Consider the following 27,689-nt stretch of genomic DNA (forward strand, 5'->3'; position numbering starts at 1 on the left):
AGAATGCATTGTAAGGTGGGCACCAGTGGCTCAAGCCTATAATCCCAGAAAGCTGAGATCGGAAGATCACAGTTCAAAGCCAACCTGGGCAGGAAAGTCTAAGACTCTTACCTCTAATTAAACACCAGAAAATGGAAATGGAGTTGGGCCTTCATGTGGTAGAGCACTAGACTTGAGGGAAAGAGCTCAAGATAGCCCCCAGGCCCCGCCCCAAGTTCAAGCCCCAGGCCCGGCACAAAAACAAAAAGTAAAATGAAGAGTACCGAAGAACAATAATTACCCACCCTGGGAATACGCAGGGGGTAAAAACCAAATCCAGAGCTTGGTTCCCAACCACCTTATCTATTAACTAAACACTCAAGTATCATGTTAGAAGAAATGTCAGAAATCTACCGAAAAATTACTCTCCCTGTCACATGGATCACTGTTGATACCAAGAAAGCTACAATACACTAGATAACAATGTGACATTCAGAACGGATATCCTCAATTCCTTCCATGGACAATCCAAGAAGAGACCATAGGACATTATATTATGTGCACACAGGAAGGTTTTTGCAAGGGTGCAGACTCCTTCTGACAATGGCTGTCTGGATACTTTTGCATGGCCCGTGATGACGCAGAGGCAGAAGAGCCCACACAGCTGACCTGAAACAGCACATTCTGTGTGTGTGTGATCCTGTCCCATACCAATGCTTTTGCAGGCCTTATATAGTCCTAGGGCCAGACATTCCCTGCAATTCCCTTTTCTGTGCTTCTACTCCCAGTGCATGTATCTCTTAGTCAAAATGCAAAGAAATGTACTAGTCATTCAGAGACTCTTCTTTCAGTTCCAGTGTATTTCAGATAGGTATTGCTTAAATGATTTTTTAGCTGCTATCTAATAGATTTGTAATTAATATTTGCTCTGTAGTAGAAACAGGACACAAGGAAATTGAGGGAACATAGGTAAGGAGATTTCTCTGAGGTAATCTCTCTACCACTGTGTGGGGAGTCAGAGATTGAGAGGGCAGCAATGAGAGGTGGACACATGAATGGAGGGAGAAGAGTGAACAAATGCAGCCATTATATTCAATGGACATTATATAAAAATTGAACTACCAAACTTGAGGGTAGGGATGGGGAAAGATGAGGGAGAACAATGGAAGGGTGATACTGATCATGATCAAGATGTACTATACTTAAACCTGACTTCTGGGTGCTGGTGCTCACACCTGTAATCCTAGCTACTCAAGAGGCTGAGATCTGAGGATTGCATTTTGAAGCCAGGCCAGGCAGAAAAGTCCACATGAGACTCTTTGTCAGTCAAGGGGCTTAAACTCTGGGGAACTGTCCCTCAGCTCTTCAGCTCAAGGTGAGCACTCTACCACTTGAGCCACAGCACCACTTCTGGTTTTCTAGCAGTTAGAGATGGGTCTCAACAGCCTTTCCTGCCCAGACTCGCTTTGAGCCTTGATCCTCAGATCTCAGCCTCCTGAGTAGCTAGGATTACTGGTGTGAGCCACCAGTATCCCGCTGCACGTGAAACTCTTCATCTCCAATAAACCACTCAAAACTGGAAGTGGTGCTGTGGCTGAAGTGGTAGAGCGCTAGCTAGCCTTAAGCACAGGGGCCCAGAGACAGCAACAACGCGTGAGTTCAAGCCCCACAACCAACAAAAAGAAAAAAAGGGCTAAATGTTATCTGTAACCTTTAAGCTATGCTCAGCAATAAGCAGAAGTACCTTTACATGATCTTCTACTTCTCAAAAATGTAATACCCAAATGCCTTGGAAACTTTCAAGAGATTAGTTAAGTAGCTAGGTACCAGTGGCTCTCACTTGCCATCTAGTTACTCAGGGGGCTCAGATCTGAGAATTGAGCTTTGAATTGAGCTTTGAAGCCAGCTCAGGTAGGAAAGTCCATGAGACTCTTATCTCTAAATAATCATCAAAAAGTGGATAGTGGAGTTGTGGCTCAAGTGGTAGAGTGCTAGCCTTGAGGAAAACAAGGGACAGCATCCAGGTCCTTAGTTCAAACCCCAGGACCAGAAAAAAAAAAAAAGAAAAATCAGTAAGTAGCATTTGATGGCAGCTGGACAGAAAGCTTGAAAACAAAAGGCTCGCCACAAAGAAATGGCTGAACAATTCCCAGTTCAAACTCAATCTAACTTCTCTCTAATGCTAACTACAGAAAAAAGAGGGCACTCAGCAGCAGCTACTGTAGCTAAGTACTCCCTAAAGGTTTTGGATTTCAGAATTTTTCACATTTGGGAATATATGCACAATGAAATACCTTAACAGAATGTAAACACAAAATTCATTTGTTTCATCTACAACTTACACCAATAACACAAGGCAGCTTGCACAGCACTTTTAAGTCATTATTTTCATCTTATGATCATCTGCCACTCAAGGTCAAGGGTAGAACTCCTGCACCTGTGGTATTAGGTTCATCTTAGGACCATCTGCCATTCAAGGTCAAGAACAGAATTCCTGCACCTGTGGCATTATGTTGCTTATCAAAAGAGCTTGAGATTTGAACATTTCACATTTCTCATTTTCAAATTATAGGTGATCAATCTATACATTAAAAAGATACAACTAAGAATGATTTTCTTGTATGATCTGAAACAATTAGCCTCATTACCACATAAGAATTTATTCTATTTTATATGGGCTGGGAAGGTGGCTCAGTGGTAGAGCGCTTGCCTTGCATGCACCTCAGCACCACATAAGCAGGAAAAAAAAAGCCAGAAGTGGTGCTGTGGCTCAAGTGGTAGCGCGCTAGCCTTGAGCTGAAGAGCTGAGGGACAGCGCCCAGGCCCAGAGTTCAAGCCCCACAACTGGACCCCCCTCAAAAAAAGGGGCTGGGAAGGTGGCTCAGTGGTAGAGTGCTTGCCTTGCATGCATGAGGCCCTGGGTTCGATTCCTCAGCACCACATAAGCAAAAAGAAAAAAAAAAGCCAGAAGTGGCACTGTGGTTCAAGTGGTAGAGCGCTAGCCTTGAGCTGAAGAGCCGAGGGACAGCGCCCAGGCCCAGAGTTCAAGCCTCAGCACCGACCAAAAAAAAAAAACAAACTGATCTCAATTTATAAAGAATTAGCTTTTACTCATTTAAACCAATCAAACATAATCTTAGAAAGTTACAAAGAAGAAAATAATACCATTCCACTTAAATAACCCCCTTTTCTGGCTTTGTATACAGGTTGATGAATTTTGTTAAACTATGTTCTTGTGAACTCCAATCTAGTCTTTCAAAATCATTCAAAATGGTAATTAATATATTTGTCCAACACTACTTATTTTCAGGGATAAGCATGCTTTCTTTTTTCTTTTCTATTCTCTTTTTGGGGTCTGGTCGTGGGGCCTGAACTCTGGGCCTGGGTGCTGTCCTTTAGCTCTTCAGCTCAAAGCTAGCGCTCTACCACTTGAGCCACAGCACCACTTCCGGCTTTTTTCTTTTTGCATATGTGGTGCTGAGGAATCGAACCCAGGGCCTCAGGCATGCAAGGCAAGCACTCTACCACTGAGCCACCTTCCCAGCCCAAGCATGCTTTCTAAAGTGTTTCCTATATTCTGTTTTCAAGTTTGGGAATATCAACAAAAAAAGTAAGAATAAAAGAAAATCCAAGAAAATGCCATCCAACCTAAAAAAGAAAAAAGGCCTCATAAAGATCTGAAAAAATATACGAAGAAATGAGAAAAGAACCTCCTTGATATTTCTCCTTAGTTGTCCCTAAACCTTACTCCCCTTCCCCACACATTTGCCTTGCAAGGTATATTGTCAGAAAGTGAAAAACGTCTAAGCAACCCTGAATAAGTAGGCTCCTACTACAACTGCTGCACACCTAATTTAAGCACCCATGGAAACAAACGGAAAAATCTATCAAAATTAAAGAACATCACACCATCTACTCTCACAACTGCTCAAGTACTGGAAAAACTATTACCTCACTAACCAAGAAAAAATTCCACCATTTCCTTTGTTGTCAAAGGCTATTATGTAAGTTGTAAAAATAAACCAGGCAAGATAGCATGGGTCAGCTACTCCAGACATGCTGTCAGAACACTGGGTTATGAATCTCAATCTCTGACTCTCCCCACATGATGGTAGAAATGACCTCAGGGAAATCTCCTTACCTATGTTCCCTCAATTTCTTTGTCTCCTGTTTCTACTACAGAGCATCAGTTGTAGCAACCTAATCCAAATATATTACAAATACTATTAGATAACAGCTAAAAAACATTTAAGCAACACCTATCTGAAATACACTGGAACTGAAAGAAGAGCCTCTGAATGACTATTACATTTCTTTACATTTTGACTAACAGATACGTGCCCTGGGAGCAGAAGCACAGAAAAGGGATAAGAATAGGAAAGACATTTGCCTTAATTTTATCCTTTTCCTTGAGATGCTGAGGATTCAATCCAGGACATGCTGCATGGCCAGGCAAGTGCTATACTACTAAACTACATCCCCAAATCCCAGATCAAAAGGAGGGATTAAAAATACCAAACAATGTGCCAAGTCTCTGCTGCTACTACTGTATGACATAAGGCCCATAAAGTTTAACGAAGAGCTTTACCAACAGGTAAGAATAAAAAGCCACAGTAGATCAAATGCCACTGTGTTTTGCCAACAAATCTGTATCAGTATCACAGATTAAGAAATACCTATTGCAAGTATTGTGCTTACGTACCTACAGTCTCAGCGATGCAAAGGGTAGAGGCAGGTAGAAGCCCAGTCAACCTTACTGAGAATACCTCAAAAATAAAAAATGCAAACCAAAGGCATAGCTCAGAGAGGGCTTGCGTAGCACGCGTGAGGGCCAGCAGGCCCCATTCCCCCTGCCGAGCCCCGCCCTGTGGATCAGCAGGAATGATGGGATACCCAGAATGCACTTTTTTCTGGTATTTATCTAAAAAGTTGGGCAAATTAATCTCTAAAGTCCCTTCCACCTTTCTATCTAACCCTATTTTACAGATACATATGGATGGGAATCCCTAAATTTTCACCCAATTGTATTAATTGTAAAGTACATGACACAGAACTTGAAGACAACATGGTTTCAGACCCACTTTAAAATAGGGGAATATATCAAATATACATTAACAAGAGATGAAGTTTCAAAGACGTGTGTATGTGTCAATCATCATTATCAGTTATTTCACCCATCTCTTAAAATGTATTTTAAGCAATTCCCAATCTTCATTCTGCTCATTTTTCTTAGGAGGATATATATAAGTACTTGACTTAGCATTTTGGAATCTGTAGTGGGATTTCAGAAGAAAACCACGAGAAATGATTACTCTTTCATATAAATTTCATCTTATTTTCTTCTCCCCTCCTTCTCCTTCTTTCATTTTTTGCTGGTACTGGGGTTTGAACTCAGGGCCTAGGTACTCCCCCTTAGCTTTCTCAATGGAGCCTCTGGAGTTTTTTTCCCTTTATTCTGTTCAAGTTGGCTTCAAAACTCGGTCCTCCATCTCAGCTTCCTGAGTGGCTACGATAACAGGTATGAGACACAGGTGCACAACATTGATCTTATTTTCTGAAACCAGGTAAAATATTTGAGCAATCTCACTAACTACCTGAATATCTTCATGTCTAAATTAGTTTGTTATTGAGTTTTTAGAAAAACATTAAACTATAATTTATCTACAACTATCGACTAATTCCATATTACAGCAAGTATTCACCCTATTTTCTCCTAAATTCCAGTCCTGTTTCTGGAGCTTGAACTCAGGGGATGGGTACTGTACCTGACCTTTTTTGCTCATGGCTAGTGTTCTACCACTTGAGCCACACCATAGCTCTACTTATGGCTTTTTGATGGTTTACTGGAGCTAAAAGTCTCATGAACTTTCCTGCCCAGGCTGGCTTTGAGCTGTGAATCTCAGACCTCAGCTTCCTGAGTAGCCAGGATCACATGCATCAGCCTCTAGCGCCCAGCCTCATCATCTGATTTTGACTTTAATCAAACTACCACCTATAGAAGGTGAAAACAACATTTCCAAGTTAGCCTTTGTCATTGTTATGTATAACTAAAATCACTGACAAAATTCATGCTTACAAGTTTTTCTTTAAGTTCTTTTCCTTAAAATGTATGTAAAAAGCCATGACCTTTTAGTAAAAACTAGACTGTGTAGAAAATACTTATGAAAGCCTGCTCTAAACTCTAAAAAGCTAGCATTCATTGGTTAGCTAACATGAAAGGCATGAAGAACAACAACAAAAACCCAAAAACAAACAAGCAAATAAAGACACCAAGTCAGAAGCTATGGGTACTGCGTTTGCTATTTATAGCTTGACTTTCTTATTTGTAAATAAAGGGTAATTGTGCTAATACATAAAGTGTCACTTCTCCAGGTATTTCAAGATTCTAGTCAAGTGTTAGCTGCTTGAAAACAGAAACAGAAAACGTGATTGCATTGGCCCCTTTCCCACCAGACCATTCTTTGTCAAGCACAGCTGGAGTTTTAGTTTTCTTTGCTTCCAACCAAAAAAGCTAAATTAAATAAAAGGAAACATATTTAGTGTTTGTGCATCTTCTAATTAGACACTATCAATCATTTCTTTTAAAATTAAGTTACCTACCTCACTGGGGTGTTGTGAGGACTAATTCATTAGTGTTTGTAAAGCACTTTGAGATCCTCAGGTCAAAGGCGCTATAGAAGTGCAAAGCAGTAGTATTATTACTAGAGTCTTTGCTTATTCCAGGAACTTCACAATCCTTTAAAACCTAGCTTGGAAGTATGATTTAGACATATTTGTAAAACCCTATGATTTATATACAATATGTTACGTTCTTTTTGAATATAATAGACTGGGTTTGGGGGCAGAGGTTTCAAAACAATGGTTTTCTAAAGGATAAACCTTGACCTATAAACAGAGGGAATGAGCCAGGGAAAATAGGTCTGACAAATTTTATCAAATAATTTTAGTGAGAAATTTTGTCAGTCAGATTAGAAGTATGCCTAAAGCGAAAGAAAAACAAGAATGCACTTAAATCACAGATTCTACAATGAGAAATTTCTTCAAAGAGCGAGGGAACAATGACATTTAAATCACAGTGACAGTATTAGTATTAACTGGTATCAAAATAACTGAGCTGCTTTTTCTTTAGCCCTGCACCCTAAGATACACAAAGCAAAGTAGGCACTGAGATGGGGTCAAAGTTACTTTTAGTTTTAAGGGAAACATTTTCACTGGTTACAGGTTTCAAAACCAGTTAAAAGTATGGAATAATTCAACTACTTTCCACCCTCCTCTGTAACCAAATCTTTTTTACAATTAAAATGTGTTTTAAAATCAAAACAGATGTACATGTACACATAACAAAGCTAAAAGAACTAGAGCTATGTATAGATTGAATTCTACTTGACAGATTCCTTCTAAAAATGTCAACACCCTTTGATGAGTTTCTCCAGGGTAATACAAACTCTAGTCTCAAGGTCAAGATTAAACTTTAAATACTCACCTCCTGCTCTTGTTGAAAGATGACGACTCTACCACCTTTATCTCCTGTTGCTAGTAATTCTCCAGAATGATTAAATTCTACTGTAGAAATTATATCTGCTGCATAATTGAAACAGAAAACAGTAAGGCATTAGTTTTTGTTCTCCAAAGCTTCCTAACACATTCCAAGCCTACATATCAATGTGCTACCACAAATAAAGCCCAAAGTTCTTACTGGATGCCTTAATCCACCAAGAAAAAAAATTCTCACAAAAAAGCATGAAACTTTTTATAGGAACACAACACATCCTGAAAGCATGAGGCTTTGAGATCCAAACTCCAATTCCCCCACACCTCCAAAAAAACATGTGGAACTTCACTGAATTTTGCACAATTACTTAAGAAATCTTAAATGTCTTCCCTAGTATTGGTAGCATCTATGATTCTTATTTTCAGCCTATGTTTTTTTTGGGAGGGAAGGGAGTCAATCCTAGGGCTTGAACTTGAGGCCTGGAGGCATCCCTGAGCTCTTCTACTCAAGGCTAGCATTCTACCACTCTGGGTCACAGCACCACTTTTGGATTTCTGGTGGTTAATTGAAGACTTTCCTGCCTAGGCTGGCTTTGAACCTAGATCCTCAGATCTCAGCCTCTTGAGAAGCTGGGATTACAGGCATGAGCCACCAGTGTCTTGCTCAGCCTGGTCTTCTTTAGGATAATAGTATTGTTGTTTTTTTCTCCTTGCAACTCAAGAGTACCTTATTCAAAGTTTCTAAGTGGGTTTGGCTTGCTAAGTTTTAAGGCCATAATTTAGATTTATGCTAGGATTCCATCTGAAATTATTTTTAGTTAAAAATAGTTATCCCAAGTGACCAGGCACAGTTCCCCATCTCAGCAATCCAGGAATGGAGGTTCATATCCCCGCTACAGAAAAGGCGTTAAGAAGGAGAATAGCAACAGGCAAAAGCTGCAAGACCACACACACACACAGAGACATACATGTGTGTGTGTGTGTCTAAGTATAGGTTAAAAAAAAAAGGGGGGAGGAGATGATCTGGATTGTAGATTTCTGTAAGCTCCACTTGAAACCCTTAAGTGAAATTCCCGGAAATGCCTCCAAAGACTAAAAGGCTAAGGTTCCTAAAATACTGTAAACATTGTAACTAATAAACACTTCCGAAAAATGCAGCTATATCTACTTCATCAACATAGCATAGATTTTAAGGTCATCATAGTGCTCACAAAAATTACAAAAACCTGCAGTTTGGGGCTGGGAAGGTGGCTCAGTAGTAGAGTGCTTGTCTTGCATGCATGAGGCCCTGGGTTCGATTCTTCAGCACCACATAAGCAGAAAAAGCTGGAAGTGGCGCTGTGGCTCAAGTGGTAGCTTTGAGCTGAAGAGCGGAGGGACAGTGCCCAGGCCCAGAGTTCAGGCCCTATGACCGACAAAAAAAAAAAAAAAAAAAACAACAACAAAACTCTGCAGGTCTTAAAATTCTGCCTTCTGAATATTACCACAAAGATCAAAGATGGCACATGGTTATACATGTATAGCTTAATGCCAGAGCACCTGCCTCCCTCGAACATCCATGGCCCTGGATTTGGTCCCCAGAACCACAAAGGGGTTGGGGTACAGGAGGGCGGGAGGGGAGAGAGCACACACAAGTACTTGCTGGCTTGCAAGAACAATTGTTTGCCTTTTTTGGGGGGGGGGGTTCGGTTGTGGGCCTGAACTCTGGGCCTGGGCGCTGTCCCTCAGCTCTTCAGCTCAAGGCTAGCGCTCTACCACTTGAGCCACAGCGCCACTTCCGCCTTTTTTTCTTTTGCTTGTGGGGTGCTGAGGAATCGAACCCAGGGCCTCATGCATGCAAGGCAAGTGCTCTACCACTGAGCCACCTTCCCAGCCCCTTCACTTTTTTTTTGCGGTAGTACGGAGGGACACCAGAGTTCTTAGTACATGCTAAGTATACACTCTCACTGGGAGGCACTCCTAGTTTCAACCAGTGTGGTTTTCTAACATGTAATAAAATTTCTGTACTTAGCATAGTAATATAATGGATCTTTTCCATAAATAATAAAAAAAAGCACACCTCTACCAAATCAGTTTCCTCACTGTATTTCAGTAAGAAGACAAAGATAAAGAACAAGATTAATTATACAGAAGAAGCTATCCAGAAAAAGTTCCCAATAAAAATGTGCAATAACACCAGGTACTGGTGGCTTACACTTAGAATCTGAGCTACTCAGGAGGCCAAGATCTGAAGATGAAGTTTTGAAGTCAACCTGAACAGCAAAGTTAGTGAGACTCCTATCTCCAATTAACCACCAAAAAAGCTGAAGTTGAGCTGTAGCAAGAAAGATCAGGGACAGTGCCAAGGCTGAGTCTAAGCTCAAGGATGGGCAAATTCCAACACCCCTCCACACACACAAAACAAAAGACAAGTACAATAACCAAGTACTTCTTTCAGTAAAAGTACCTCTTTGAAATAAAAGATAAAACTAAAATTTAAAAATGTAGGGAACTGTTCTGCTTCTATCCATGAGGGAGTTAAGATAATCTGGACTTACAGTCCTGCAACGAGTAACAAGAAAGTGAAACAAAAGCACAAGAGGCAACAGGAAGTTTTCAATGAACAACACACAGTACAGGACAGCCAAGCCCTTGAAAGGACTCACGTGTGTAGATTAGGAGTTCCTAGGACATGGTGTGGCAAGCCAGAAGAACCCAACGGAGATCAGTAATCTCACGGGGTTTTGAAAGTAGGAGTAAGGGCACTAGGCACTATGTTGAAAATTTATACAACTTGAGAGAGCGCGGAAGGGGGATAAATGTACTAACTACCCCACTTACGTAACTATAACCCCTCTGTACATCACCTTTGTAACAAAAATTTAAAAAAAGAAACTAGGAGTAAAGGAGAGATGAAGTAGCCAGAACTGGTGGGCAGAGTACCTCATACAAACTTGTAAAAAGAGAAAGCTAGCAGAAGAGATCTCAGAATTTGGCTGAACATGAGTCATGTGTGGAGTGACAGAAAGCCTAGGAAAGAATCCCCATGATTAGGGTTCCTTCCAACCAAAGTTTTTTAAAAAAAGTGTAATTCTGTGCTAGTACAAAATCCACATGCAACAATGTAAATTCATAATGTCTGGTCTCCTGTCTAAAATTACTAGGGATGTAAAATGGCAGGAAAATATGATCCTTGGCCAGAAGAAAAACCTATAGAATCAGAACCAGAAATGACAAAAATGATGGATTAAGGTCCTAGCAGACATCAATTACAGTTCTATCAGAACATTACAGAAAAAAAAATAAAATGAAAAGTACCAGATAGAATTAACAGATTAGATACCATAAACGAAAAAAAAAAAAAAAAACCTCAAGAACTGCAGATCTAGCAACACAGTCAAAACAAAATGAAGACCTGGAGATCAAAGGTTTGACCAGCACCAGTACAGCCATAGATTGGCAGGGAAGAGATGGCTGAAAAGTTGGTATCAATGTGCAATGTACATGCATGATGACATCTACCATAGAGGAAAACATCCAGTCCTACCACATCATTTGGTACAGGATTGGAGACAATAGTTTTCATCAGCTATCATTAGCTTGTCTGCCTGCATTGATAATTCTGTATGGTCTGTGATATTTTAAATATCCAAATGGCCTTTGACAGAGGAAAAGTTCCCACCCCAGAGACAACCATCACAAAAAGGGTCAGTTATAAATGTAGCCTTGTAGATGGGTGCTGGTGGCTCAGACCTGTAATCCTACAGGAGACTGAGCTCTGAGGATTGCTGTTGGAAGACAGCCCAGGGAGAAAAGTCTGTGAGACTCTTTATCTCCACTAAACTATCAAAAAAATCCAGAAGTGGAGCTGTGGCTCAAGTGGTAGAGTGCTTGCCTTGAATAAAAAGCAGCTCAGGGACAGACAGACACACACAAAATGGAACCTTGTGGAGGTATGCAATAATGGAAACTCAAACGCTATTAGCAATCTTGCTTTGTTGAACCTGCAAAACCATGAGGGATTCTTTGTGAAACTTCAACATCCAAAGTAGAGTTTTCCCTTGCTTTATAGTTAATTTCATTAAAGCCATATATACATTATATACATTAAAGCCATGCACCCAAACTTTTGTTATATAAAATAGATTTGGGCTTTAGCCTTAAGAAGTGGTGTTTTCCTCTGGTATCATGAATATGTGGCAGAATAGTCTGTCATAGAGACTTCAAAACTCCACACTTGGCCCATGCCTAGTAAATGCCCATGATGTCATCATTTATTGGTAAAATTAAAGTACAAAAGAATCTGTGCAAACAAAGGACTTTTATTATATGTATATGTCAATTACAAGGTATAGTAAAAATGATATATAAATACTTTTATTCAAAGACATTAACTTTATAACTGCAGGGGTGAACAGAAGTTCATACAAATCTAAAGATCTACCAGGATGTGACTTGGTAGAGAGAAAGGATACCTAAAAAAATAACTGACGAACAAGTTTATACTAACATGAAAAGTATTTTTTTCCTAAAAAGGTGTGCAATTCAAAAAAGAGAACCACAGTGAAACTCTTTGGTACAAGTAATATACACTAAAAGAATGAAAACAGAATATAAGAGGTTTATCTGAGTGGAAGATGAAAGCAGGTCAATATGGTCAAAATGATAAAAATAGAAGGCTGAAAACAGCTGACGGTCGTAAGAGGGCAGGGGAGGACAAGCAGGAAGGAGGTAAGTGGGCTGGAGGGGGAGGACGGAGCACAGTGTATCTACATGCATGGGCATGTCACCATCAAACCCCTCTTACAGCTAATGTATGCCAATAAAAAAAATCACAGTGCAAAGGTTAAAAAAAAGAAAACAGTGGTCACTAGAAACGAGGCAACTTATAAAAGAGGAAGAATACCACAGTATGGAATCCTACCCCTGAAACAAGCATGGCTAACAGATGAAGAGTCATTTACAAATTCATTCAAATAAACAATCATCTATCAGATGTATTTATGTACAATAAAATTCCTTTTAAAAGATAATTTATGTAATGGGATTAAAATTAACTTTAACAAATTTTACTAGTTTCACGTAAGATAATCATTCTTAATCCTACTTTCAAGAAAATCACCATTATTTCAGTAAGGGCTATGTGTACTTGAACATAGGGATATATGTATTTGTATCACAAAGTTGTCTACAACAAGGTTACTAATTTCTTAAAAAACTAGTGTATGTGAACCTACCTGGAAAAACAAAGCAAACAAGGAATTACGGGGTAATTACCACAGCTTAGGCAGAGAAGCCAGATAATAGACATGTGATAACCATTAGCATATGAGCAAGCATGGAAACACAAAGTAATGAGCTGCTCCCACATACTACTCAAATGACTAAAATAAAACAAAAACCCCAGCAGTATTTGCTGCTGATAGGGAGCACTAAGTGCTTTCATAGTGCTGACGAGAAAACTAGGTGTACTCACTTCTAGGAGGGAGGACTCAGCTGGGAAGGTGGCTCAGTGGTAGAGCGCTTGCCTTGCATGCATGAGGTCCTGGGTTCGATTCCTCAGCACCACATAAGCAAAAAGAAAAAAGCCAGAAGTGGTGCTATGGCTCAAGTGGTAGAGTGCTAGCCTTGAGCTGAAGAGCTGGGGGACAGTGCCCAAGCCCAGAGTTCAGGCCCCACGACTGGAACCCCCCCAAAAAAATCTGGATGCAAGTGTTTCTTTGTAATTACCAAAAATTAACACAATATAAGTGACCTAAAGTGAAGAATGAACATGCTGTATCTATAAAATGAATTAGCATTGACCAATAAAAAAGAACTTAGTCATATAAGCAATAGCATGAGACAGACACCTGCAATCCTAGCTACTCAGGAGGCTGAGATATGAGGGTTACAATTCAAAGCCAGTCCAATAAAGAAAATCCATGAGACTGATCTCCAATTAACCACCAGAAAACAGGAAGTGGCACTGTGGCTCAAAGTGATAGAGAGCTAGCCTTGAGTGAAAAAGCTCAGGGACAGTGCCCAGGACATGAGTTCATGCTTTATGACCAGGAAGGGGGGGGGGGGAGAGGGGAGGACAGCAACAGCATAGATAAATCTCAATATGCATAGTGCTAAGTGAACACAGCCATATTCGAGAGTTCTACTCTATGATTCCATTACATGACATCCAGGACAAGGTAAACTAGAGGGAGAAATAACAGATGGGTGATTGCTAGGCAGATAGAGGAAGGGTACTGACTGAGGGGCCACAAACTTCTACTGGCAATATAACCGTTTGCTATCTTGATTGTGGTAGTAACCAGAAGCCTGCTTTTTTGAAGCTTGATGCACTGTGCTTTAAAAGGGTAAATTTCCACTGGTAGCTTATGCCTGTAATCCTAGCTACTCAGGAAGTTGAGATTTGAGGACAAGGTTTGAAGCTAGCCCCAGCAGGAAAGCCTATGAAACTCTTAACCTCAATTAACCACCAAAAAAGCCAAAAGTGGAGCTGTGGCTCACGTGGTAGAACGTTATCGTAAGCACAAAAGCTCAGGGACAGAAACCAGGCCCAGAATTCAAAGCCCAAAAATGGGGGAGGGAAGGGTGAATTTCATGGGGCAAATTATACCATAGGAAGATAACAGCAAAATCCAGAATAATGGAATGTCACCCCAGACATTCTAACATCTTAGTCTGTATGTTTTTACTCTTCAGGAATACTGTGCTGATTTATAACTTTTAAGAGTCCAATAAGTCTGACTGTAGTATTTTTTTTAAAGTATTGTTTGGCATTCAATCTTCTCCAAATGCTTCATACACATTCATACTCTTGAAGCTTGATGTGCAGAAGGTAAACTACAAAAATAATTCCAAAACACAACACATAAAAATGCAAACTGATGTCTGTAAGTTCTCTAAGGATGTTAGAAAATTAGAGAAATAAGTGTTCAAGAGAATCAGAGGTTTTGTGTTTTGTATTTTTATTTGCTAATATCCTTTCATTCATATTCTGCTCTAAGATTTCCTGTCTTCCTTTCCTTTTTACCTCCTTATTAAAGTACTGGCTCTTCATTAACCAGACAAAAATACTAAGACACTCAAGCATTATAGTCACAGTTCTGTCCAATTAATCTACAAACTTCAAATATGTATGCAATGAATCAGGTTTTGTCTTCAGAGAACTTATCTTTAATAATTCAACATATCTGGGAAGGAACAAAAGAGAATAATGGCTGCAGAAGAGCCCATATAGAAAATTAAACACCTGGAGGACAGCGCATGCACTGTGCTGTGTTACATATGACCACGGGGCTCCATGGGGGAACTACAACTCTACAATGGCCATTTTGGGAAAGACACTTCCAGTACATTAGAAGCCAGTCAATTATACAGTGATCTGAATGGAATAGAGACAATGTCCACCCAGCAGAAAGCAGAGCGGCTGCAGCAGTAAACCACCAGAGTCTCACACCACCCACCACACCGCTATACTTGAGATGTTCTTTTCAATTCATTTTCCCTTGCTCTTACAAATACCGAGTAACTATAAGCTAAAGGTTTGACTTTGAAAGTCAAGATTGGAGGCCCTATCCTTTGCACATGGGGAAGAATCAGGAGCAGAACTACCCCACCTGGCAGGAGGGAGATATGTCAGGAAGAATCTAAGCAAGCCTCTCAGTTAACACTTCACTCACCAGAACTAACCCAGGAGTCCCCCAAACCTTTGCTATGATGCTCTGTTCCAAGGACATGCCCCAAATGACTTAAGGACCTACTATACTACTAGGTTCTGCGCCATCGGTATGTGAGCTAGAAGCACACAATCCATGTTTCATTCCTGAGGCCCCAGCTCTCTCACCTGCTACACTGTATACCAGAACACAAACCCCTAAGGGACAAGCCACACTCCAAGTACAGATGATTTCTCTCACTCTGATAGTCACAAACTACTTATAAAAAGATAGGTGGCACCTAAGCTTAGTCGTTTCCTAAACACTTTTCACCTAGTTGCAAAGATGCTTCAGGGAGTTCCAGTACACCTATTTCTCCTATTTTTTACATCCTGTAAAATGGAAAAGCCCTAAGCAGAGGTGGGAAACTATTTTTCTGCAAAGGACCATTTGGATATTTGTAACACAATTTCTTGGTCCAGAGCTGCAGCAGCCATGAGAAGCATACAAGAAACGTGAGTCTGTCCTGTTATGTGCCAAGTGAATTCACAGCCCCCCCCCCCCCCCCCGGGGGCAAGGGAGGGAAGGAGAAGGAAGACCACTAGGTACAGCTCACTTTAAAGGGATGACTTTCAGGCTCTTTGAGGCAGCAAGTAAACTTCTGGGTTTCTGGTGGCTAACTGCAGATAAAGAGGCTCACAGACTTTGCTGCCAGGCTGACTTGAATTGCGATTCTCAGGTCTCAGCTTCCTGAGTAGCTAGGATTATCGGCATGAGCCACTGGTACACTGTTGTATTCCTTTATTCTGTAGCTACATTCTAATTTCGAAGAACGGAACTCTAAGTTAGATCTAAAGAGAGGTCTAAACAGATTGAGAACAAAGGAACCATCACATTAGTTAAAACTATGTCTTGGATCATCTGATTGTTATTAAGGTCTCTGTCCTAGAACAGAGTCCTCCCACAGATGGGATTCTAAGAACCAATGAAGTACACATTAGCCTGCACGCAGGATCACCTTGGTCTCTGTTTACTAAGCATCCACTGTCAGAACCTTCAAGCAGGTAACAAGGACGGCTATCATTATCATTTAAATCTGGGTAATTTCCATCACTTAAGACCTCCCATTAAGGAATACTGTTCTTTATAGCTACATGATCTATTTTCAAAATTTCTTCAACGGCCCCACTCCGCCAATCTGATTAACTCAAAGTTCTCAAAGGCTAATTTCTCCCCAGTATGACACTTTTCTGTACAAAACATTCATAAAATGCTAGCTTACTGAGACTAGGGGTAAGGAGGCCAACCTTGGGACAGTTCTTTTCTGGCAGCCCCCTCTATGTTCTTATCATTATTGACCTCTAGGGGGAGCTCAAAGTTTGTTATTTTTTTTCCTTCTCATTTCCACAATTGTGATTTTTTTTTTTAAAGAACATCTTAAGGCACTCTGAAGGGCAAGTTAAGTTTTTGTTGCTCCCTTAAAAATCCCTTCCATCCGAGAAGAAGGTTTTTCCTATGTATTGCATTCCTGAGCAGCGGGACCCAACCACTTCTTGCTCCCCCTTTAACAGACTTCTGTGCTGCCCCCTTGAAACTCTTCAACCATATTGCACAACTAGCACATTACTTCGGCATCTGAGAGCTGAAGGGAGAGCGGCAGTAAGCATTTAGAGTAAACACTCCATCGTGATGACTCCTGTTACTTTTAGCATAGCAGCAGGCCAGTGTGGTGCCACTGTCTTTATGTTAGGGCATATACAGAATGGAATATACAAAAGTAAAGTGCCCAGGTCCTACTCAGGCAGCACAACCAAGGGCTAAAAGGCAAACTGTGATACACTTGTCAGAGCTTCCTCTGTAGGGGAAGCAGCACAGGGAAAAGCCTGAAGTTAGATAACCAGATTTTCAGTTTCACCACTGTATGTCCAATGATGGGGAAGTAACACTTAGCTCTGAGGTTCCTCACCTTTCAACACTCATTTCAAGAGAGTTGCTTTAAAGTTTAAATAAACAATAAATGCAAGAAATTAGCCTTGTGTGAGGTACAACGTAAACACAATGGTAAGGAGCTATTGATGGCAACTGGGTTTTACTACAGAAAGCTACACTAAGCCTAAATCGTTTTAAGAGTATTTGGGCTCATCTATTAAGTTGTCTAAATGGTCCAGGAGCTCATAGGAGTCTGAACCTTAAAGCCCAAGCAAGTAACATATTTCAACTGCTCTACTTTACATATAAATGCACAGAATCACAATTGGTATGATAAGATTCTGTTTCTTGGCCAAAATATCACTGACTTTAGCCAGAAGTCAGATGCTATGACTGACAAGATCATGGAGAAACTGCTCATGGCATTTCAGTCTTTCCTCCTCCTGACTCAGTGACTAAGAACCTCCTGTGGGATAAGTTCAACAAAAACACTGGCTTCGGATGCTGGAACAGAACCTACATTGTAATGTTGTCATGACATTCAGAGTCCATAACATAATTTCCAGAGATGTGTTCTGGAACCAATATCCCTTTCTTTGTAACTTCTTTGGATAATGTATTATCATGTTTGGACAAAATAGAATGGAACCATCCCATCCTGCAACAAAGAACAGAGAGATAAACCAGGTGCTAATGCATGTGCAGACCACAGGTGACTAACAAACAAGCCATGGCGTGTTAAGACTATGTTACAAAAGCTGAAAATAGCAATTTGAAGCCTCAACTTAGGTATCTTCAAGACATATACGCTAACTTTTAACTGGCTTATAACTAATCCCACCAATTAAATCACTTCATTCAGCTGCCTACACAAATACATACGAACAGTTTCTCATGGAGATTACACACACAGTACTACACAAGTTCCTACTTCTATATGTTCCACTGAGCTCTTATAATCAGAATGGGTAGCTAGTTACTATACTCTTTACACACTATGACCGTTAAGGACATGCTGGAAGAATCAGAACACACTTCACTATCCATTTGTGCTGCTTACACCAATGAACATGTTTCCCAAGATTTTTGCACCTTACCTTCCTGGATACAAAAGGGTAGAATGTTTAGAGGAAAAGGTTAAAGAAATGATTAGGTGGGGCTGGGAAGGTGGCTCAGTGGTAGAGCACTTGCCTTGCATGCATGAGGCCCTGGGTTCGATTCCTCAGCACCACATAAGCAAAAAAGAAAAAAGCTGGAAGTGGCGCTGTGGCTCAAGTGGTAAGATTGCTAGCCTTGAGCTGAAGAGCTGAAGGACAGCGCCCAGGCCCAGAGTTCAGGACCCACGACTGGACCAAAAAAAAGAAATGATTAGGTATGTCATAGAAAACTTTTCAGACCTTGTTTTAGTGGTCTAATATTACTCTAATAGCACCCTAGGGAATTTTAACGAATAATCCAAGCAGATGGAGACTTGGGTTGTCCAAGCTGAAGTAAGGAGAATTGAGAATGAGAGGAAGGTCAGCAGTAGAAGTGATTTGAGCAAGGCAGAGCAGAAATGTTCCTCAGTGGGCAACATTTCAAATGCACTCATGGACCAGCCTATAAAGCTGGTTATATTAACACGTCCATTTAACAAGATGAAGAAACTAACGCAGTTAAAAGTACACACATACCCCAGGCCTGACAACTGAAAAGGTTTGAGGAGCTAATGATAAAAGTCAAGTATAATGTTCAATAATGCTGGCAGAATGTACTAAGCATCTACCTACTCATCCTACAAGTACTATTTACTAAGTTGTCTCTGTCAGTTAGATGATGTTAACGAAAAAAGACTCACTAGTTAAATAATCCAATATTATGTTAGTGAATTCAACAAAATCTTAACCAAAAGCAATGTGTCTCATGCAACTTTACAGAAAAACAAATTTAGTCCAGTAACTTCTTTTTGCTTGTCTTTTATTCTACCCCCACCCCTAATCTATTTGCTCTCAGTTTTGGTAGACTGGATCAGAAGAGCGAGTTTGCAACTGTATTTAAAATGTAACTGATGGCTGGGTGGTTCTTGCTTGTAATCATAGCCTCTCAGGAGGTTGAGATGTGAGGATCACAGTTCAAAGCCAGGAAAGTCTGTGAGATTCTTTTTTTTTTTAACTGGTCATAGGGCCTGAACTCTGGGCCTGGGCACTGTTCCTTGGCATTTCAGCTCAAGGCTAGTGCTGTACTACTTGAGCTATAGCACCACTTCTGGGTTTTTCTGCTTATGCTGAGGAATCGAACCCAGGGCCTCATGCATGCAAGGCAAACACTCTACCACTGAGCCACCTTCCCAGCCCTGTCTGTGAGATTCTTATCTCCAATTAAAATCAGAAAAACCAGCAGTGGTACTATGGCTCAAAGTGTTAGAGCACTAGCCTTGAGAAAAAGAGCTCAGGAATAGCACCCAGGCCCAGAGTTCAAGCCCTACAACTGACAACAACAACAAAAGAGAGGAAAGAAGGGAGGGGGTGTGGAAGTTACACTATTACTTTCTCTCTTTTTTCCCCCAACACAAAGGTTCTGACCAAGTAATTCTAGCAGCCTCTATTGTGCTGATGAAAGAACTGTTGCCACTGTTTTAGAATATTTCTATTCTTTTTCTTAAGCTTTGAGAATATTTCATACAATTCTATTTTCTGAAATGCAGGTCCCCTCCCCCGCCATGAACTTCACTGAACAGGAGCAACAAAAGCCAGGACTATGGTTTATTACCTATAATCTTAGCTACCAAGAAGGCTGAGAATGGTAGGGTTGTAGTTTGAGACTGGTCAGAGCAAACAGTCCTTGAGATTTCATCTCAACCAATAGGAAAGATGGATGAAGTGGCATGTGCCTGTAATCTCTGCACTGTAGGAAGTGGTCCAGGCCAGCCCCGGCAAAGAATCATACAATATAATACAATTCAGAAGCCGGGTGATGGTAGTTCACACCTGTAATCCTAGCTACTCAAGAAGCTGAGATCTGAGGATCACAGTTAAAAGCCAGCCCAGGCAAGGAAGTCCATGAGACTCTTACTTCCAATGAACCACCAGAAAACCGGAAGTGGCACTGTGGCTCAAGTGGTAGAGTGCTTGCCTTGAGCTGAAGAGCTCAGGAACAGCGCCCAGGCCCAGAGTTCAAGACTCATGACCGACCAAAAAGAAAGATAGCGGGCTAGGGTTTATAGCAGAACAACACTTGTGAGGCTTTGTATAAGACCCTGGGTTTAACCCTCTATACACATACACACCTCAACTCTTACTTTTATTGGTTTGGGGCGGGGGGGGTGCAGGGGGGATTGCTGTGTCTGTTTGGGCGATACTGGGAGAATGGGAACTCAGTGCTTTCCACTTTTGAGTTAGGTGCTAACTCTTGAGCCTCTCATCTAGCCCAGATCTTACTTTAAACCTTGTCAATTTTGTTATGTTGCTCATTCCTAGAAAGCAGTCGCTCACAAAGTATTTTACTAGGTATCTAGTATGTACTACACACTATTTCTGGGTGCTGTGAAACAATAGGGCCACATTCTATGACAAACAATTAGTCTATGTAAAATGCATGGTGTACTTTAAAAATAGTAACTCGATGGGGTATGCTACTGAACTTACGTGGCCATAGGGGGAGGGACTATTTAGGAAGAAACCAAAGTGAAGTAAGAGGTGGAGTCAAAGATGAGCCAAGAGGGCTGGGAAGGTGGCTCAGCGGTAGAGTGCTTGCCTTGCATGCCTGAGGCCCTGGGTTCCATTCCTCAGCACCACATAAAAGGAAAAAGCCGGAAGTGGCGCTGTGGCTCAAGTGGTAGAGTATTAGCCTTGAGCTGAAGAGCTTAGGGACAGCGCCCAGGCCCAGAGTTCAGGCCCCACGACTGGACCCCCCCCCCCAAAAAAAAAGATGAGCCAAGAAAGCCTGTTCAAATATTCCAAGCAAACCTGAAGCAAAGAAGCAAAGAAGCCGACGTACAGTAAGAGAAGTAGTAGTAGGAGACTGGAGCACCTGGCCTAAGCTAAAGGAAAAAGAACTATGGGTTTGTTCTAAGTTCTATTTTTCATAGCTCTGAGGTGAATTTCAGCTAGACATGCAAGTAAATGTCACTCAGACAGTTGGGTAGACTTGGCAGCAACCAGGACAGGATGTACTCAGAAGGCATTTAAAGGTGATTTCCTAATGGGGATAGGAAAGAAAACTAGAGCTGAGGGCTAAGTATTAATTAGCCTGGAGGCTTACCTAATACTTCTGGCAATAAGAAGACTCGTTTCTAGAAGCCAGGCAAAAACAGCATTTGAAAAGGAGGTAGCAGTAAACTGAGTCTAAAATGACTCAGAGATAAAGTCTAAAACTTAAACTTGGTTTTGGTGAGATGGAGTTACTAGTTCTCTCTGGGTGACTTCTGTGGTTTAGTGTCTTTCTTGTGGCTCTCAGAAGCAGTTCTGGAGTTAGAATCACTGCTGGCAGACTCAAGTTTGGCTTGTAAGTGGCACCCCTTAATACCTGCCATGGGTTCCTCTTCTACAATTTTGAAATGTCTTGGGCTATCTGGAAAACAGATTTGAAGTTGACTTACTATGCTTCTTCACTGTCGACTTCTTAGCTGGGTATTCTGAGTACGTGTGTGTATATACACACACACACACACACACATGCTGGTTTTGGGGCTTGAACTCAGAACCTGGCACCATACCTCTTGAGCCACAGCTCCACTTCCAGCTTTTCTGGGTGGTTAGCTTCATGGACTCTTCCATCTGGGTTGGTTTCAACTGCAATCCTCAGATGTCCTAAGTAATTAGGATTATAGGTGTGAGCCACCATTGCCTAGCTCTGGAATTCTTTTTGTTTGGGATAGGAGTGGGGTAGTAGTAGTAGTATAGGGGGCTGAATTCAGGGCCTTGCACTTGCCACTCCTCCAACCATGAAGAACTATTTCTAGTTTTTTTTTGGGGGGGGGTCCAGTCGTGGGGCCTGAACTCTGGGCCTGGGCGCTGTCCCTCAGCTCTTCAGTTCAAGGCTAGCACTCTACCACTTGAGCCACAGTGTCATTTCTGGCTTTTTTCTTTTTGCTTATGTGGTGCTGAGGAATCAAACCCAGGGCCTCAGGCATGCAAGGCAAGCACTCTACCACTGAGCCACCTTCCCAGCCCGAAGAACTATTTCTAAAGCCCAAGTACTATAACTGCCTCCAAAGAATCAACAGTCAAGAACAGCAAATTTCAGTTAAATGCTGCTGCTTAAAAAAACCACCCCAAAGGCAGTGGCTTACAAGAAGCATTTACTGTCTCTGCTGCTTCTGGTTAGGATCTGGGTGATACCTAGCTTGGGTCTCCAGCTCTGAGTCTCTCTCTCAGAAGGCTACAAGCAACAATTTAACATCTAAGGCTGCTGTCATGGCAAAGCCGGATTAGAGGAGGACCCATTTCTAAACTCAAGCACATGGCTCACTGACTGGTGCCAGGTCTTTAACGGCTGTGAGTCAGAGACATCATTTCTTTGCCACATAAATTCCACAGGAAAGTTCACAACAACAGTCACTTCCCTCAGAGTAAAAAAGAAGGCAGCCCAACATAGAAAGAAGCTATAAACCTGTGTATACTCATCTCCTGAACTACAGGTCAACTCTTTTGTCACTATTAAAACAAATCACCTGACCCAGCCACACTCAAGAAAAGAGGAATATACAAGGACTTGAACACCTTAGGCTCATCTTCGAGGTGCCTATCAATACTTCCTTGGTCAGCTAATAAATTCAGTAATAAAGAGTGGCCACTTAGTAGTGCTTGAGGCCAAAGGCAATGACTTTAAAAACTGTTTCAGGTCTGTGCTTTGATCAAGACTCAGTCCTGTCCCCCCTCCTCCCAACCCCCCCTTCCTCCCTCTCCAGCATGAGTACCCCTCTCCACTCATCAGGTAACAGAGTGTGTCCATGTGTGGGTATGTCTGCAACACCATGCATGATCAGAAAGTGTTCTACCACTGAGCTACATCTCTAGATCTCAAGCAATTCAGTTTTTAATCGTTGCATCAAAAGAGAAAATATATGCTGTGGGGCACCAGTGTTTCACATTTGTAATCTTAGCTAACTCAGAAGACGAGATCAGATTCTGGTTAGAAGCCAGCTGGAACAGGAAAGTCCTTAAGATTCTTAGCTCCAACCCCCTAAAAGGCAAGAAGTGGGGCTACAGTAAGTGGTAGAATGAAAAAGAAAAAGGACAATGCTTAGGCCCTGCGTTCAAGTCCTAGTACCAGCACACGCAACATATATTCGAATAAACTTCCATTTTAACTCTGGCTACTCAACACAGGCTCCTTTTCTTTCTACCCAGGAAAGTTTCTCAACCAGGTAAACAGACACTGAGGCAGTCAGCAGCGCCACACCAACATTTTTCACTAGTACTGTTTCCTGCCCATGTTTTTGGCTTAGACATGGCACTCCTCCAGTGTTTTCGGGGGCACTGAACTCCTTCTGTTACACTTGTTGGCCATTTCAGAGGGGCTCTGTCTGCTTGTTTTAACACATGGTCTTGGTTCACCATCCTCCAGAGAAGTCAACAACAGCTCTTTGTTTAAGACACTTTCTTTAAGACTGCTAAAAGTGCTAAAAAATGTGTATTGGTTTTCCTATCTATAGTTCAATTCCATTGTTGAATAAAGCAACACATTTTAACCTATACCATCAATCCACCAAATATTTTTAAATAATAATTTAAGTAACTGTTGCTGACTCCTAAAAAAACCCTGACATGTAGTAAATTTGGTTGAAAATATTAACTGAGTTTGTGACACGATAGGTCTTTAAAGAACCAGAATAACTAATCAAACATCTGGTAAAGAGCCCTCTACAAATAATGCCCAGCAGTGGGCACATGGCCACAGAATATATAAATTACAAAGACTAATCTTAAATTACCAAATGCATTCTAAGCTCACAAAGCAAAACATCAACTTCTGTTTAAAATTAAGACGCAGCTAGGTGCCAGCGGCTCATACCTATCATCCTCCAGCTACTCAGAAGGCTAAGGTCTGAAGATCAGTGAGAAGCCAGCCCAAGTAGGAAAGTCTGTGAGACTCTTACCTCCACTAAAACTACAAAACAAAACAAACCCCCACAAAACTGGAAGTGGAGCTGTAATTCAAGTGGTAGAGTGCTAGCCTTGATCACAAAAGCCCTAGGACAAGTAATAATAATAATATGCATACTGGGCAGCCCTAGCTCGTACCTTAACTACTCAAGAGGATCATGGTTTGAAGCCGGCCTGGGCAGGTGAGTCTGTAAACTTTTATCTCCAATTAACCAGCGAAAAGCTGAAGTGGAGCTGGTTCAAGTTAGGTAGAATGCTAGCCTTGAGCACGTAAGTTCAGGAAAGTGCCCAGGCCATGCATTCAATCCCAAGCATCACCATTTAAAAAAAAAAAAAAAAAGAAGAAAAGAAAAGAAAAAAGAAACCTCCTGCATGCATGGCAAATCTGTAGACTTGTAAAGAAAAAAAACCATTAAAAAATCCTTGAACTAAGTATTAGAAAAAGTTTGTAGGCCCTGTCAGAGAGGACTTGGAAATGAGTTTTTTCCTTACCTGGCCTGCTGTCTGAGGAGTGAGTTGCACACATTTCACATGTACATGTAGAGCTACCCAACTGTTCAAATGAAGGTCAAGGCTTGAACACTGTCACAAATATTCACTGAAGAAATTTCTTGGAATACTTATTAAGCAAAACATACCAAAGCCCTATACCACCTTACCTATAATTACATTACAAAAAATACAACTAAAATCTATTCCTATGACTTCACTAAATAAAACATTCATGAAACAATATACTAGATATCATGATTACTAATTGAGGTGTGTTTTTTTTGTTTATATCAGTCACTGGGCTTGAACTCTGGGCCTGGGCTCTGTCTCTCAGCTCTTCAGCTCAAGGTTAGCACTCTACCACTTGAGCCACAGCACCATTTCCAGTTTTCTGAGTGGTTTATTGGAGATAAGAGTCTCACAGACTTTACTGCCCAGGCTGGCTTTGAACTGTGCTCCTCAGATCTCAGCCTCCTGAGTAGTTAGGATTACAGGTGTGAGCCACTGTCGTCCAGCACAGACTGAGGTGTTTTATAGTAATAAAATATAACTTAATATAACTTAAAAACGCATGAAATTTTCTTACTCTAAGCTAAAAAACTGTAAAATAAGCCAGATTAAACTGGTAAAAATTCTGGATTTTGTCTAAATGGACTACAAAGACAACTGGTACTAGGCTTCAAACTGTTAGTCTTGAGATAGCAGGTTTATGTCAACAGAACCAATCTCTAATATTCTATAATTTGATACTTCCATGTTCTACTTGGAGCTCCCCCTGTCATATCATTAACTTACAGAAAGAACTTAACTATTCCTTCCTAGAACCCTAGATATACAATTATAACTTATTTGGCAATGAGGACACAATCTGAGAAATTCACCATTAGGCAACTTCACTGCTGTACTAACATCATAGAGCATCTACCTACCCAGGCTAAGATAGCTGGAACTACATTCAAGTGGATGATCCATCAATGACGGAAATGTCATATAGAGGACTAGGAGTTCACAAAAGCTTCAAGTTTGAAGCAACCCAAATGGCTATCAAAGGATGAATGGGGCCAGGTGCGAGTGACATACACATAGTTATATATATAGACATACATAATAAATGGATAAACAAAATGTGGTCTATACATAGAATAGAAAATTGTTCATCACTAAAAGAAAATCCTTATACATACTAAAACATGGACGACTTCTCAAGAGTTACTGAAATAAGCCAATCACAAAAGACTGCATGACTCCCCTTAGCCAAGGCATCTAAAAAGTAGTCAAGGTAACAGTGGAAAGGATGGCCAGGAGCTAGGAAGGGGAGATGGTTGTCTAATGGGGATAGTTTCAGTAGTCAAGGTAACAGTGGAAAGGATGGCCAGGAGCTAGGAAGGGGAGATAGTTGTCTAATGGGGATAGTTTCAGTTTTGTGAAATGAAGAAGTCCTACAGACATGTTTCATAGTAAGAGTTAACATTACAGACGTGCATTTAAAAGCTGTGAAGGGGCTGAGGGTGTAGTTTAGTTGCAAGCACTTACTGAACCTGAGCTTAATACTCAGCACCAAAAAAAGGTTAAAGTGATATTTTCTATTTTTATAATACAATATAATAAATACTATTAGTTAAAATACTTTACTAAAAAACTGACTCTACTGCTAGGAAAAAATTTTTATTTATGTCAAGGGAAAAAGTGGGAGCAGGCAATCCTTTTGCTACAATCAATTACTGTGACAGATAAGGAATTTGACAGAAATGATTTATTTCCTTTAATGGCCTGCTTCTCTTCAAATAGAATCTTTCCTCTCTATTACCAATTGAAGTATTAAAGATTACAGATGCCTTTTATATCACCTTAGAAATTCACCCATCACTCTTTCTTACCCTTGCTGGAAAAAAAGATACAAGGTAACACCAAAAAGGCTCTATTTCTACTTTTATGCAGACATAAACAATGAACCTACAAGGTCAGGCTCTCAGTTGTACCAAATCTTGAGAAATATTTTGAAATGTTGTCACCAACCCGTCATCTACCCTAGTTTCTGTAGAATGTTTTGCTTTTGTTAATGGGGACTGAGCCTGGCCTCACATATGCCAGGCCATCACCACTAAAGGGTCATATTCCAGCCCCCATGTGTCTTAATACAGGTAACAGAGAAGATCCCAGCTGCATGAAGCATAAGTGCATAACTGATTCAAAATTCAATATGTTCCTGTCAATCTTCTTGCCCATGAAAGATAGCAATTTTTACGAGATGAACTAAGATATATCTTGGAAAAATTCAATCCTTTGTTACTAGGTAAGAAATAGTAATAATGTGGAGTATTCGGCTGGGAAGGTGGCTCAGTGGTAGAATGCTTGCCTTGCATGTATGAAGCCCTGGGTTCAATTCCTCAGCACCACATAAGCGAAAAAGCCAGAAGTGGCTCTGTGGCAGCACTCAGGCCCAGAGTTCAAACCCCACAACTGACCAAAAAAAAAATAATAATAATGTGGAGTATTCATGATTCAACCTATAACTATAGCTACCCAAGAGGCTGAGATCTGAAGACAGAGGTTCAAAGCCAGGCTGGGCAGGAAAGTCTGTGAGTCTCTGTTTAACCAGCAAAACACCAGAAGTAGAGCTGCGGTTCAAGTGAAAAAGAAAAAAAAAAGGGATAGAGCCTAGGCCCTAAATTCAAATTTCAGAATGAGGGGTTGCAGAGGGGGAGAAGATACAGTAGTGCCAGCAGAGGCTCGCGCCTATAATCCTAGCTACTCAGGAGGCTGAGATTTGAGGACCACAGTTCAAAGTCAATCCCGGCAGGAAAAGCCAGAGGTGGAGTTGTGGTTCATGGGGCAGAGCACCAGCCTTGAGCAAAAAAACTCAGGGACAAGGACAGAACCTAGGCCCTGAGTTCAAATCCCAAGAGCAGCACACACACGAAAAAGTAGTAACAGAATTCTTAAGAAAGAATACCCAGGCCTGGTGCCAGTGACTCATATAAATAAACCTACTAGTCAGGAGGCTGAGGACCGCTGTTCAAAGCCAGCCAGGGCAGAAGCTTCAATCTCCAATTAGCAGGGGGGGGGGTTAAAAAAAAAA

General features: G+C 41.0%; 1 protein-coding gene across 1 annotated transcript in view; it reads right to left on the reverse strand.

Annotated features, from left to right (window-relative positions):
* Positions 1-27,689, reverse strand: part of Ppp2r2a (protein phosphatase 2, regulatory subunit B, alpha) — a 74,694-nt gene that overhangs the window by 14,915 nt on the left and 32,090 nt on the right. Inside the window, exon 3 of the mRNA XM_013034396.1 lies at positions 7,463-7,560. Within this exon, the coding sequence (XP_012889850.1) occupies positions 7,463-7,560 (98 nt within the window). The remainder of the gene's footprint in view (positions 1-7,462; positions 7,561-27,689) is intronic.

The sequence above is a fragment of the Dipodomys ordii genome, unplaced genomic scaffold (assembly GCF_000151885.1).
Source record: "Dipodomys ordii isolate 6190 unplaced genomic scaffold, Dord_2.0 Scaffold189, whole genome shotgun sequence".
Lineage (NCBI taxonomy): Eukaryota > Metazoa > Chordata > Mammalia > Rodentia > Heteromyidae > Dipodomys > Dipodomys ordii.